Here is a 15,978-nt window from a genome sequence, read left to right on the forward strand (position 1 = left end):
GTTCTGTCACAAACTTGAATTTGATAATATATTACTGAAGTACATGTTAACTGGTAAGCTCTGATTGATCAAACTTACTGATCATAAATAAAGGACTGAATTCAAAATAATGAAACAGTTTGCCTTTTTTAAGACCCCACTACACATTTCAGTGGGACTAAGATATACACCTCCTAATGAAAATGTCAATACCTGAATCTTGGCTTAACATAAGGTATAGTAAAGTAGTAAAGATTAAAATAACCTTTTATTTCTGATGGATATTACTTTTTAATTTTAATTCCACGCTATTTCCTGTGTCAACTATCAATTTAACCTTTCTTTATAAGGGTATCACAAAATCAACAATGAAAATTAAAAAGAGACAGAAATATGGTACCAATACCTTCATGATTTCTGTAGTGAAAATAAAAGAAAATCCAAACATAACACCAATTAAAATTTAAACATAAACATATTAAAAATGCAACAACACCACCACCATGAAAATGATACTATTCAAAGCAGAAAGGGCAGAATTTTCTGTTTTTATGAAAAAATAAAAATAAATAATGTCTCAAGAGAATAAAACAAACTATACATCAAGAAGGATTGAATCTTTTTTGGTTTCATTGTCAAGTAATTTTGTTTTTATTTAATGCTGCTTCTGCTTTTAACAGTGTGAATCATTTCAAAACACAACTCAACAACTTACAGCTTTTTTTTTCTCCCATAATATCTCAAAAACCAATATTCAAGAAAGACGTAACCTACTCACACAAATAAAATTCTCAAAAAAAAAAAAAAGATTTAAGAAAGAAATTTTCAAACTTCAACCAAAAAAAGAGAAAAATCTGTTAAGAAATGTGAACAAAAAAATCTCATGAAAGGGTCACGTCAAAGTATGGGCATAATTTAAAACATCACAAATTTGTACAATTAAATTCTAGTTAAACCATGCAGTTTCTGTTTAAGTCATGCAGTTAGATCCCATACATTGCTGAACCAAGTAATTGTTGAGTTGTGTTGAATGGTAATGGCCCCTTTCACGATCAACTTTTTAGTCATATTTGAGAATACTAAAAGATTTGTATAAAGTTTTTGCTGCCTCATGATGCAAGAATCAATTTTCTCATGTTTCTGGCCTTCACTTTTGAGATCACAATTAACTTTTGAAATATCAACATGTAATACCTTTCAAGATAGTGTTTTATGATGATGTTTGAAAACTGATTTTGAAATACCACAAAAGCTCATAACACAGAGTGAAAATAATCCCCAAAAATACTGATGCCCTCAAATAAGACAAGTGATCGTGAAACTGGGACCTGGCTTGGATGACTAAAGCTAAAACTCACAACAGTGAACACATAGCTACTCAATACTCCACAATCACAAGATGACGCAGCATGAGCACCTTTGGTCAGTCGAGGACTGGGGAGGAGAATTCCTTGGGGACCCCTTCTTTTTCACCAGGATTGTTGCTGAGCCCAGGGAAGTGGGGCAAGGGATGTGGCTCTCTTTTTTTGGGCCACACTCATCAGCCTCATGCACATGCGTTTTCACAACAGAAGACAACACAGTTTGATCATGCAGTGATTTGTCTATTGTCACTGCAGACCCGTGCCCCTGTGACGTGAAGGACGGGTCTGCCTGACTCCCTGTATGTTTTGCTGGTGTGACAGGATTGGACTCATCAGTATTGGTTATATCTGATGTTGTGGTATGGATGGACGATTTGTCTGTGCCGATATCTCCAATGCCTGCTGAGGATGACTCTCCTAACTCTACAGCAATATCACCCTCATCCACCTTTCCCTTTTTCTTGTCGCTGCATGAAACATTCTCATCTAAATCATCCTCTGAGGATGAACTATGATGGCGACTTCTTGACCTACGAGGCCAACGGATCAATACTTTTTCAACAGCATGGACGGTTTTAGCTATTTCTTGAAATGAGGGCTTCCTGCCCATCTGTTGGAATAACTTATCCTTTGACCTTTGTTCAGGGGCAGAGTTACGCTTTTGACGAATGCTATTTTTGAATTCTGGTAAAAGATGCTGCTCTTTTTCAAATGTAGCAAAGTCATGAATGTTAATATCCTCTACATGGTCGACATCGACCACCTCGCCATTGATGGAGAGGGACTTAACAAGTTGTTTCTTGGATGTGGCTTTGTCCCACACTGGCAGCCCATTACCTTGGCTTCTCTTGATGTGTAGATACAGGTATACTGGCTGTAGGCAAAAAAAAATCAAACTTGTATTATTTATAAATAACAGATGACAATATTAATATGGGCATGAAGTCGAAAACTGAAATTTCTTATTCCTAATCCTAATTTCATGGACAACAGGAAGTATGATAATGTAATAATTTATTTGGTTGTTGAAAAACAAATGATATATTCTTTAGGACTTCGAGAATTTAAAACAGACATGAACATACTTACCTACAAATATCTTAGCATTACATCAAAAAATTTACAAGATACAACATACTAGCCTACAAATCTCTTAGCATTACATCCAAAATTTTAAAACAAATACCAATGTACTTACCTACAAATGACTAAGCACTACATCATAGATCTTACCTTATGATCCCCCATACAGATTTCTTTTCCTATGATGTCATATCGGGGCTGGTATTTGTCTTCCTGTAGGAAAATAATTAAATACAGCTGATATTTATTCTATCATTTTTCTTCTTTACTTTTCAATTGGTTATATATTTTACCACATTTTTCATACTGGATTATTAAACATGTACCATCAGTATACCAAGTACTGTGTAACAAGCATGAACACTTAAAAAGAGACTTAATAACACACTTACCTGATAAAAGCTTAAGATATGTTTATTGAAGAGAGAATCATACACTGGGAAGTTTTCAAATAACATGTATGATGTGCTATAAAATCAAATACCTGTGGTTGATGCAGGTTCATGCTAAATATCTTAGGAAGAAATTATGTAAGGTGTGTAAGAAGAATTATGATTTATTTTATGCTGACCTATATTTACTACTAAAGACTACTGTAACATCATAAATTTTCATAGGGCTCACATTTTGTGGTTTTATTAAAATGTGAATTTTCACTGGCACTTGATTTTGTGGGTAAATCTTACTCTCAAAATCTCATATTCTCAAAAACTTACTCTTTAAAAAAGTGCTCTCATCTATGCCATTTTTGTATTGATGTTACTACATCTGTATCCTGTAAGATTTACAACAGATACAACGTTGATGTTACTACATCTGTATACTGTAACATTTACAACAGATACAATGTTGATGCTACTACATCTGTATACTGTAACATTTACAACAGATACAATGTTGATGTTACTACATCTGTATACTGTAACATTTACAACAGATACAACATTGATGTTACTACATCTGTATACTGTAATATTTACAACACATACAACGTTGATGTTACTACATCTGTATACTGTAATAATAACTCCATGGGTTAGAGCCAACGCTGTGTTTTTATATGTGGGTAGGTTGTTCCTGATATCCCTTGCTTGGATACCACTCGGTATGCAGGGTGATTGAGGAATAGGGACAAACAAAGCAAGTATCAACCGCAACAAGCGCAGGATAAGTTGGTAGTGAGTTTAATTCGTTTGGTCGACCGGTTTCGCCCGAGCTATGTGGGCTTCATCAGGACAGCGAATGTAAAAATTACCCCTGAAGTACTAAAAATGTGGGCACGGTTATATTGTGACGTAATAATAAGAGTCACGTGCGCTATCATATATAGTGTCCATAACGGTTATAGTTAGCACAGTTCATTATGTATGTATAGTTCGTTACATGCAAAATATCTTGCCCTTTCAATAATACATTACATGTCTATCACTGGAATTATACATTAATACATTGACACACTGTACCTTTACGGTTATATAGTTAATAAATTCTTTCATCCTAACAGATTGTAGATCTAGAGTCCGACTAATACCAACTTATCCTGCGCTTGTTGCGGTTGATACTTGCTTTGTATACTGTAATATTTACAACAGATACAACGTTGATGCTACTACATCTGTATACTGTAATATTTACAACAGATACAACGTTGATGCTACTACATCTGTATACTGTAAAATTTACAACAAATACAACATTGATGCTACTACATCAGTATACTGTAATATTTACAACAGATACAATGTTGATGTTACTACATCTGTATACTGTAATATTTACAACAGATACAATGTTGATGTTACTACATCTGTATACTGTAATATTTACATCAGATACAATGTTGATGTTACTACATCTGTATACTGTTATATTTACAACAGATACAATGTTGATGCTACTACATCTGTATACTGTAACATTTACAACAGATCAGCCTTACAATATTACTTGCGATATATTTACAAACTTACATTGACTACAATGTTTTTGGCACTACTAGACATGAGGATTCTGTCACACCATGATGGACAGCGTGTCTTCATATATGATAGACCATCTGTGATGTCTTCTGAGAATGGGTAGCTATTATCAGACAGAAACAAAATGTCAAGAAAAATGAGTACATGTAAAGGTATTTCCAATTTATCTGACATATTTTCACACCTCATCAAACCCCATGACCAGCTTTATTACAAACCATCCATAATGTACTCATTACCTACAGACTCAAAGTTCTACAATTATACAGGAGAATGATTAGAGTTAACAATGGTGATAAAACCATTTTCTACACACAAAATACAATGAGATATCTTTTCCTATAAGTCTGAAATATAGTTAACAGCGCAAGTTATAATCTATACTTTGAAGGACTTAAGATGTAAGAAAATTTATACAGTGCCAGATAACTCACTGTAGAGCACTATAACACACTACAGACCATCCAAATGAACAGTAGTAATCGATAATCAATAGAGGTTCACCTTACTGAAGTACAACTTACCTTGGTGCAAAAGATATATCAAACTCATACAGTTTGTCTTTGTAGGAATGGATCTCCTTGTCATAGGGCCGCAACTGAAAATATCCAAACAATCATATCTTTATCACAACACATTTATCCTTCATAGATCTTAAGGAAAATCAAATACTGATGAGTGACTACATCTGTAATTTGTGAAAAAAACCCACTTTTTTTCTGTCGCTCAGAATCAATAATCTAATGTGTTATTTGTATTATATCATTGTATTTGTTTCGAGCTATGTTTTCACACAACTATGCAGCAACACTTTTATAAATCAGCAAAAACCTCCCAAGAACTGAAGAATAGTGATAAGATACATACATATTTTGCTTTCTTTGAGAAAACCTCTGCATGTTTATCATGGTGATCAAAACCTTTAGTCTCAATTGTCAGCACAGTCTGTAATGAAAAGACAGAAAACTTTATAATTATTTTGAAACATTACAAGATAAGATGATTAGAATAGGTGCTATGTTTGTCACTTTTTGGTGTCTTGTGTAGGAATTGGCTATCACTTCACCTGCTCCATGCTCCACTGATTAATGAATTTGACAGCAATATCACTAAGCTGTATTTCATGTATTACAAAATACTAAGACTTATTCCAGAGTTAAACAGAAGTCATTCATGATTGCATATCAAAGTTCAAACATTTTTGAAACCTTAGATTTCAAATTAAAACAGACCTAAGCTTATGTTTTGACACCTTTCGGAATCCTGGAACTATTTATATGTTCCCAAGTCATACCATTCATACCTTGTTATAATATCCATGTTATAAAATGACAAAATCTTCAAGACAGAGTATCAGACTTAATATCTCTTAGTAAAGTACTGAACTGCAGAATGTACTATCTGCCTTTCCTGGCATCTAATTTTAAACATATACAAATTTTGCTGCCTCTAAATACATGACGACATTTCAGAGTTAAAACACAATTCACAGTAGCGAGGAAAGAAGACAGAGTCACAATGTTCTACTACCATCATGTTATCATCATCTAGTTCCCTTGCCATACCTTTCCATTTCCTTCCTCTGAGTAAACTATTTTGGCAATTTGGTCCTTCTTTCCTTTGGTTTGGTGTGTTTTGGTTTTTGAGGTCAAACTCTATTAATGTAGAAAATATGTGTTTAGGAATGGCATATACACTGGCAAAAGGCCATTAAAAAATCATTCCATAATTGTAACTTTAAAACAATACTATATCTTACTACATACAACAATAATGCCTGTGTTAGTAACTGCCAATTATAACCTTTTTTTCTGAAAATCCATGAATCAAATAAGTTTATTCGTAATTCAAGTTTTGACATATATGAACACTTGCACTTCCCATCATAAGAACATTTTTTTGTTTTTTTACCAAAACAGTCAGCCTGAACGACTAAAATTAAACATGTCTTTATCCATATTTTTACTTTCATTTTCATAATCAAAAGTGCATGCCACATACCAAAACTAGCTGGTGAACATCTAGACGGAAGTTAAAATCACCGAATATGAACATGGGAACTTTATCATACTGGTCCTTTTCAAACCTGTAATACAAATTTGTACACATGTTATTGTCTTGTTTGTCTTGAAAATACATTATGAAGCACAGAAACAGACACATAAGAAACTTATCTATTTCAACACCGCACTCTACAATATACATGTATACAATATACATTATACAAATAGTTCTATTGATATCACCTCAAATTTAGTACATTGCTACATGATGTACAGGATAAATATTGTGTACTGAATGTGTACAGATGTTTACCTACCTCTGAAGTGTATGTAGAAGTGTACAGGATGTGTACAGATCTATGTTTACCTACCTTTGAAGTGTATGTAGGAGTGTACTGGATGTGTACAGATGTTTACCTACCTCTGAAGTGTATGTAGAAGTGTACAGGATGTGTACAGATCTATGTTTACCTACCTTTGAAGTGTATGTAGGAGTGTACTGGATGTGTACAGATGTTTACCTACCTCTGAAGTGTACGTAGAAGTGTACTGGATGTGTACAGATGTTTACCTTCCACTGAAGTTTATGTAGGAGTGTACTGGATGTGTACAGATGTTTACCTACCTCTGAAGTGTATGTAGGAGTGTACTGGATGTGTACAGATGTTTACCTACCTCTGAAGTGTATGTAGGAGTGTACTGGATGTGTACAGATGTTTACCTACCTCTGAAGTGTATGTAGGAGTGTACTGGATGTGTACAGATGTTTACCTACCTCTGAAGTGTACGTAGAAGTGTACTGGATGTGTACAGATGTTTACCTTCCACTGAAGTTTATGTAGGAGTGTACTGGATGTGTACAGATGTTTACCTACCTCTGAAGTGTATGTAGAAGTGTACTGGATGGGTACAGATGTTTACCTACCTCTGAAGTGTATGTAGGAGTGTTCTGGATGGGTACAGATGTTTACCTACCTCTGAAGTGTATGTAGGAGTGTACAGCATGTGTACAGATGTTTACCTTCCACTGAAGTGTATGTAGGAGTGTACTGGATGTGTACAGATTTATGTTTACCTACCTCTGAAGTGTATTTAGGAGTGTACAGCATGTGTACAGATGTTTACCTACCTCTGAAGTGTATGTAGGAGTGTACTGGATGGGTACAGATGTTTACCTACCTCTGAAGTGTATGTAGAAGTGTACTGGATGGGTACAGATGTTTACCTACCTCTGAAGTGTATGTAGGAGTGTACAGGATGTGTACAGATGTTTACCTACCTCTGAAGTGTATGTAGGAGTGTACTGGATGTGTACAGATCTATGTTTACCTACCTCTGAAGTGTATGTAGGAGTGTACAGCATGTGTACAGATGTTTACCTTCCACTGAAGTGTATGTAGAAGTGTACTGGATGTGTACAGATCTATGTTTACCTACCTCTGAAGTGTATTTAGGAGTGTACAGGATGTGTACAGATGTTTACCTACCTCTGAAGTGTATGTAGGAGTGTACAGGATGTGTACAGATGTTTACCTACCTCTGAAGTGTATGTAGGAGTGCTGCTTTTCTGTTATTACTGTATACTGAGGGACTCTGTCAACACAAACATATCCAGATAAAGAACTCATAGGGGGAAGATTTAATACAAAACAATGATCTACAGAAGTATCTGAAAACTTACAGAGTTATTTCATATATTTTACAGTTAAAAATGACACAATGCAATATTAGATATTTGCCTTTATAAATCTTTTCAAAAATCTTATTCTGTTTGCAATTTAAACTCAACCTGAACAGAAAGCAATCTAATTTGTCATTAATAAACTACACACAAAAAAACCCCTGAGTAATCTTCTCAGGTTTTGTTTGGTAAAAACTGGCTAGTATTACTGTAAGATAGAGTTTGATATCTTTCTATTTTCTGAACAGGTTTGTGTGTTCCATACTTACTGATTGCATTGCAATAATATTGGATGCATCATGGAATAGATGAATGTTGACAAGATCAAATAAACTGAAAAAGAAGAGAAAAATACACATCTGACAACTGTAATAAAGGAGGTCACTAACCGCCTAAAATGCAAGGTGACTTTACATGTTTTTTAACTTTTAAATGTACTTGTCTACATTTTATCGTTGCCTAGACCAATAACATTTAATATCATAAAAATCACACAATTTGATAAAAACTTTCACTTATAATTAGAAATGAGAAATGTGTTCAAATAATTAAAAAGCATGATTGCAATTCACAGGATGCACACTGTATGTTGCCTAATTCTTCTGTAAAGAAGTTATCATCAATCTGCATTGCCTTACCAATTTCTTATGTTCCATCTTGTTCTGATAAAGCCTTTCCTTGACCATTTAAACTGAAACAACAGAAAAATACAAAAGCATATAAAGGACTGGTTAGAAATTGTCTGATTCTTTTTAAGAACTTGAAGAATTTTCACTTTTTTTCCCCAATACAATAAAAAAATTCTAGGTAAGTTACCTCCCTTGAACGGTTTTTTAATAATTTTCCCCCTGTATCATCAGATGTTTTGAAAAAATCCATGCAAATGCGTTACTTAAGTGTAATCCTGTTCAGGCATTACACTTGAGGATCATAAAAGAGAGTGCAATACTTACTTTGTGTACTATTTAAATAAACCACAAACACAGAAAGGTATTAATACAATGTATAGAAAAATGTTATCTCATTAACAATGAAGTGGGTCCAACACTGAACATCACCATCATAAAATACACACATCCATACATTGCATGGAATATACACTCAATCACATAATCAAAATGACAATGTTAACTTGCCGTACATTTTGAGTTTGGAATATCAAAAAGAACTGAATATTAAAGCAGGTGTTGTTTAAACTGAAGCTAAAAGGTGGATCTTGAAGACACCTCATCAAAGGATTTCTTAGTTCAATGAACGATGGTTTTTTCCTAAGCCCCATGGTAAATAAAATTCTTTCATACCCTATACAATGTCCAAACCTAAAATGGCCACCTACTGGTCAATTTATTTTTCAAATAAGTCAAAATTTTAATATTCCAAATTCAGGACCAAGGAGAACTTTGTTGAACTGAAATCTGAGAAGAGTACTTTGTGAAAAGTAGGAATGAAATCTTGTCTCCATTCATGATAAAGACATGTTTAATTTTTCAAAATTGGACATGAACCATCAGGCACCATGAGAAACTGACATATGAAATATGAGAAAGATACCTGTCAAGTTTTCTGAGAAATAACTCTGCACTAGATGCAGGGAGACAAAAATGCCACTGTTGGCAACAAAGAGAAGAAACTTTTACGATATTATTTGGTATTGAGAAGTGTAATCAAGTAAAATCTAAGTGCTGTCTGCAGAATATATGGTATAGAATCTGAAATAAAAATGATGATCTGTATTAGTAGGGTTTTTTTGTTGTTTTTTTTTTCTTTTCGAACACACTTCAGCAAAGCTCTCCAAAATTTGGCTTTACAATTACTGTGAAAACATTATTTAAATTATTAAAGTTAAATGGCTATATAACTCTCAAAAAAAAAATGACCATAACCAAACCAAAGCTAGACCTATATTTTATCATGATACAACTACATGCAATGTTTTATATCTGTACAAGTTTAAGAGTAAATGAGTAAAAACAAAAATATGACAGAATGATGGCCAATGGTAACACTACATGTCCATAACCAAACCAAAGCTAGACCTATATTTTATCATGATACAACTACATGCAATGTTTTATATCTGTACAAGTTTAAGAGTAAATGAGTAAAAACAAAAATATGACAGAATGATGGCCAATGGTAACACTACATGTCTCCAACAATACAAATGGTTGTAACATACTTCATTTATCAAAACTTTTGTTTGTTGATTATTTTATTTCTCTGATCCACCCAAAAATTGCACAACTAAGGACTTGGTAAAAGCTACACAAAACATATAACAATTATTCATCCTGTGCTCTTCATGAAATGAGAAAACAAGAATTGTTGAAGGACAGATAGACAGACACCAGGCCACAAAACCATTTGAACAGATCAACATCATCAGCTGATGGGATAAAAAGTAACTTTCAACATCAAATGAATACCGAGCAGACAGGAATGTGATCTTGCGTACATCAGAATCAATATCGAACTTACATGTGTGTGATCACTGAGCAATGAATGAAGGGCAGACAGATAAACAAACCTTTTATGTTAGTAGGTTCAAAAGTACTTTTTTCATTTGCGTCACTTCAGTTAAATTATTGAACTGCTACAGTATTTCCATATGATATTAAACATGCAACGATGATTAAATCATATATTTTTCCCAATACAAGTTGTGGTTCAGACAGACATATACATGGACCTGATACTCCTGACAATTTCTGAGAAGTTAATCAATAAATTCATAAACTAGTGGGCAGGTTACTACAGGCTCCGAGCAGACTGAGCACAGCACAACATCAACACTTACATCTGGGAAGAAATCCTGTGGAAATTTGGCTTTCTCCTTAATTTGAACATTCTCTATATTCCCTGATAGTACCTACAACATTAAAATTCACTGGTTAAGTGTTAATCACAATTGTATGAAAATGGAGAATTCAGAAGCAAAGTTTTATAATACTCAAATGTAATCTAAATTTTAAACAAAAAGCAAATATTTATAGTTTAAATTGACCTTCTTTGACCTTCATTACACCAACTCAAAAATATATCTAATATTATTTTACAAGAAGGTTTCAAAATTTCACAACAAGCCAAATATGCCATTTCTGCTACACATGTATACACATACACTGAATTTACAACCAATCAAATTATTATTACCCAAAAGTAATTAATGCAATTTAATTAAAGTTGCTGTTTACCTCTCGTCCAAGCACAGGTACAAATTTGCAATCTGAAAAATGAAATAATAACAATTTACATCTGTTTTCTGTTTGAGCAACATTGACAAGGAATCAGTAATAGCTAAACATGTATACATCAAATTCCTGGCAGGCAGTCTTCTTAACTCTTCTATCAACTAACAAGACCAATATGTTTAACACTGGGCTGAGTTCATAAACATGTAGGCTGGAGAAGAATTCACATGTATACATAAAGTAGATATACTAAACATCTGTCACTTATTTATAACAATTTATTCCTGGTTAAATGGGTTAAAATTAAAATAGAAATCAAAATCCAGACTTGGGGCCCCAGAAGAATATTTATACATAAACATGAACATAATGTTGAAAAACAAGGTGGGTGGGAAAATATGTACAAAAGAAGTTAATTCATCCTCATAATGGAGTCTAATGAATGAATGAGTGAACAGTACTTCAAGTCTAGGCAAAATTTGTAATAATGAAATGAAATTTAAATCAACATGGAAACCATCAATTGGTGTAAAATATGCTGGTACATACCTAATAATTCATAGTAAAATAGAAAGACTCTACTTTTACAATGTAGTATGCATTTTTTTTTTTTATCACAGAACAGTATTTCAAATTCTAAATAATTATTCACAAATTCTACTCTAGGCACATACCAACAAAATCCCAGATCATCACATCATCAATTGACTCATGGATAAAGTACAAATTCCCAAGTGCCTGAAAAACAAGGGAGGTAATTAGAATGTAATTACATGATAATGTAGGCCAATTACATATGAGATAACACATGAAAATAATAACACATAATATCAATATCTGACATATAATGGGTTGTTAACTAAAAAACATATTACAGAAAAGTGGTCATGTTATCATTACAGCTTTTGTTAATTTACATGGCATGAACAAATTTCAGTCATGTAAATCTAGACAAGGTGTAAAATGCTACAGCTCAAATATTAATATCTAAATAAGTATCTGATATTAGTATCTAAATATAAGGATCTAAATAAGTATCTGATATTAGTATCTAAATATAAGGATCTAAGTAAGTATCTAATAGTAGTATCTAAATATAAGTATCTAAATATCAAGTTGGTGGTCGAGTGGCGCAGTGGTAACGCACTGGCCTTTCACCAAGCCATCCGGGGTTCGATTTCAGGAATGAGTGTGAAAAGATATGGGGTCACCTGTCCGACCACATGAGCACTCCAGTTTCCTCCCACAGTAAGACCCCTTGTGCACTTTCATCCGGGCCAACAAGAGTGATTAATATAAGTTGGAAAAACTTGTTTCGCAATTGTTGTAAAATAAATAAAGTTTATCAAATATCAAGTCTAACTACCTGACAAATAAAATACCCAAACTGAATAGGAATCCTAATCACAGTCATTTAATCTGGGTAAAATACCAACTAAGGATATTACAGATTCCTAAAAGAAGTCTGTCACAGACTTGATGTATGAGATCATGTTAGAAGGCTTGACTTATAGAAACCTTAAGATACCTAAAAGACAAGAACGACACTGCTCCCATGAATACAAATATTATTATCTACAGTATTTACAAAAAGTTGTAAAACATGACCTTCTTTAACCTTCATCTTATGTCAATATCCAATGTGGCTTTTTACTGTTTAAATTATAACTTTCTATCAAATATATTGTTTTGTTGACCCAGAAAAAGAATAAGGAAATAACACGGTTGGGATTCCTGGGTTCACTCCCCTTACAAGGTACTGCTTCATGCAGGAACCCTCTCTATCTCCTTTTACTATCATTATCTCCATAATGTATGTAATTTTGTGAATTTTCATGGAAAAATACTGGTAGTAATAATATATCATTAATATTCCCTAATTTCTCAGTTGGTCACACACATGAATCAATCACAACATCATTAAGGTAGAAATAAACCATTATATCATCTGCTCCCTGTCTGAGTCTGCTTATTGTCTTTATCCTGTAAAAACCCAGGAGGCAACATACTGGTTTATTCAAGACAAATAGAATTGGTTTGTTATTTCACAGAAGAGCAAGGGTGGATTTATTAGTAGGTTTGTGCTTAATGGCTGCCAAATAAGGTACTATTCATCCTAGTGTGTGCTTCACAACACCTTTCATATTAAGTTTATATGCAGTTTAATATTGCAAAATGGTTTAATAACACTGTATTAAGTTTGATGCTAATAAATGATGACAAAATATGCATCTAATTCCAGGTCTTCATTATGGTATACATACAAACACAATACAGTAGAGAAGACTAATATAGATATTGCCAATTGTTCAATCCCCTTGATAATATGTCTTAATTATAATTGAATATCTATTTGCCAACTGCATAATAATATCCTGAATACAAAAAAGTACACAAAAACTCAAAAGATCATGTAAGATATAGCATACAGTAATAAGCATAAAAAACTCCCATGAATCAATTTCACATCTCTATTTATATTCCTAACCTTTGTTATCAATGAATATTAAAACCCATCTTACAGAAATTCTGTTTTCACAGTTCTTACTCTTGTATCTTTTGACAATTTATTATAAAAGTGTAATGATTAGAGATTATTTCACTGGCTACATATCACTTTATTAACCATCATTACATAATGTCAAGTTACTACACTACTGGTGCATATGAGACAAATCTCCAAGGGACCAGCTCCCTTAAACAGGCATCCATATTAAAGAAACATGTGCATCAATTTTCCTGTTTTAATATTCACGATCAAAGAGAATGTTCTAGCTGAACAAACCCTGTGAAATATCAGTATTTTGTCCAGCCTGCAAAAATTGATGGAAGGTTGTGTAAGATAAACAATAAGATAAACAAAAGCATTGTCCCTAACGGTGTTTGTTCTATATATCTATTCCTAAATGTCATCATTTCATTATGGATGGATTTGTTAATTTGCTGAGTTTGTCATCCTGTGAAATAGCCAGAAGAGTCATCTTATAGCTAGTGGCTACCTCATTGAACAATAACATGTGGAAGGCCTGCCATATGCTAAGTGCAATTTGGGAGGTGCACAAGAAAGATACAAGATATCTTAGGTAGGAATAAAACCTTGAGTGACACAACTCAGGTTGCAAAATCTACTGTTTATGGATATGAACTAGAACACTGACAGGTCAGCAAGGGCCCTGCTATGTGGCTTAAAAACCCTCCCCATCATCCCCTGTCCACCACCCTATCCTTAGACAGACATAATCCATACATCCAGAGATTACTGGCAAGACCTTACATATACTTTGCCACAAAGGTAAAAAAAGACTGTTATTAAAAAAAATACTAAAAAGTACATTAAACAATCTGATTTTCTTTATCTATTATAACTGACCTTGACCTTAGAACTTCAGATATAAAAAGCAATATCCCATGGAAGCACTTTTAGTAAGGAATCATTGTATGAAGTTTGATTTAGATTGGGCAAAGCAAACTCAACTCATCATACAGAAACTGACTTTAACTTACAGTTGCAGTGACCTTTGACCTGAATAGTAATCTGTCTCAAACAAGCACTTTTGGTTAAATAGAACTGCATCAAGTTTGAGTTAAATTGGCTACACAAAATGAATTCTCCATTATAGCGACAACAACCTCAAGCAGTTTCAGTAGGAAAGCATTGTATGAATTTGAGGTTTTTTAATGTAAAACCAATTTTCATGAGGTAATACTTACCATAACTTTAGTATGCAAATATGGTACCTACACCCATCTTTGTATCCCAAAAACAAAAGATTCAAAAATCCCGCCCTCCCTACGACCATGAGCCTTCACGTCATGAACATAGAGTTATTTCCCTTCCTCTTAGCCTTTATGTAGCACCCGTAGAGGGGCAGTCAGGCAGATAGGAAGAGGGGAGGAAAGGGTGGGACTCCATAAAGTTATGGTAAGTATTACCTCATGAAAATTGGTTTCACATTAAAAAAGTAATAATTACCATAACTTTAGTATGCGAATTCGTCTTACCGTAGTGGTGACTAGCAGCCAGGCAGCCCATCTAGCACACTAAACTTAGTAGGGAGGGGGGACAGAGTGCATAGAATAAGAAGGGGCAACCTCCCCGTGACCGAGCAGGTAAACCACGTGCCGCCGAACGGAAAAGACGAGCCCCGGGGCTAACGGGGGGGCACAGCCACAGACTGTGCAACCACCAGAGGTCCCAAAGAATACAAACCTTCTGAGTGGGAAGCCAGGGATCTCAGATAAAAATCTGTAAATGTATCCCTGCCCCGCCAGAAGGCAGCAGACATGACCTCCTGAAAGGAGGACCCATTAAGAAGGGCCCAGGATGCAGCGAGGGCCCTTACCTCATGAGCCCGCACTCTCACCCTCGCCCGAGCCTGGTCATCAGAATGCTCATAAGCATACTTAATGACCTGGCATACCCACCTAGACACCGACTGGGAGGAGATGTCTCGCTGTCCCTGTTTGATAGGCAAAAATAGACGGGATCTGGAGCCCCCCCCCCCCCTGGTTTTATCGAGATAAAACCTAATAGCCCTACAGGGACAAAGCAAAATATCCCTCTCCTCCGAGCTAGTCAAAGCCGGAATCTTGATGGGATCGGGAAGAACCCCGGGACTTGATTCTTCGCAAGGAAGGAAGGATCAGTTAAAAGAGTAACGGCAGCGTAGCCTCTGGACCAACGAAGGCAGGAAGGAA

At 34.5% G+C, this 15,978-nt stretch overlaps 1 protein-coding gene across 1 annotated transcript; it reads right to left on the reverse strand.

Moving 5' to 3' along the window:
- Positions 1 to 1,371: 1,371 nt before the first annotated feature.
- On the reverse strand, positions 1,372 to 13,090 carry LOC132552693 (inositol polyphosphate-5-phosphatase A-like). The gene is made up of 14 exons (XM_060216885.1): positions 13,034 to 13,090; positions 11,955 to 12,018; positions 11,284 to 11,315; positions 10,887 to 10,958; positions 8,728 to 8,780; positions 8,359 to 8,422; positions 7,946 to 8,001; positions 6,407 to 6,491; positions 5,971 to 6,060; positions 5,273 to 5,350; positions 4,930 to 5,003; positions 4,397 to 4,508; positions 2,577 to 2,639; positions 1,372 to 2,217 (listed from the first exon to the last, which is right to left on the reverse strand). Exons 1-14 carry the CDS (start codon positions 13,088 to 13,090, stop codon positions 1,372 to 1,374), a joined length of 1,746 nt encoding a protein of 581 aa, XP_060072868.1.
- Positions 13,091 to 15,978: the final 2,888 nt, after the last annotated feature.

This window comes from Ylistrum balloti, unplaced genomic scaffold (assembly GCF_031769215.1).
Source record: "Ylistrum balloti isolate Yb309-2 unplaced genomic scaffold, AGI_CSIRO_Ybal_v1 Utg370268, whole genome shotgun sequence".
In the NCBI taxonomy this organism is placed as follows: Eukaryota; Metazoa; Mollusca; class Bivalvia; order Pectinida; family Pectinidae; genus Ylistrum; species Ylistrum balloti.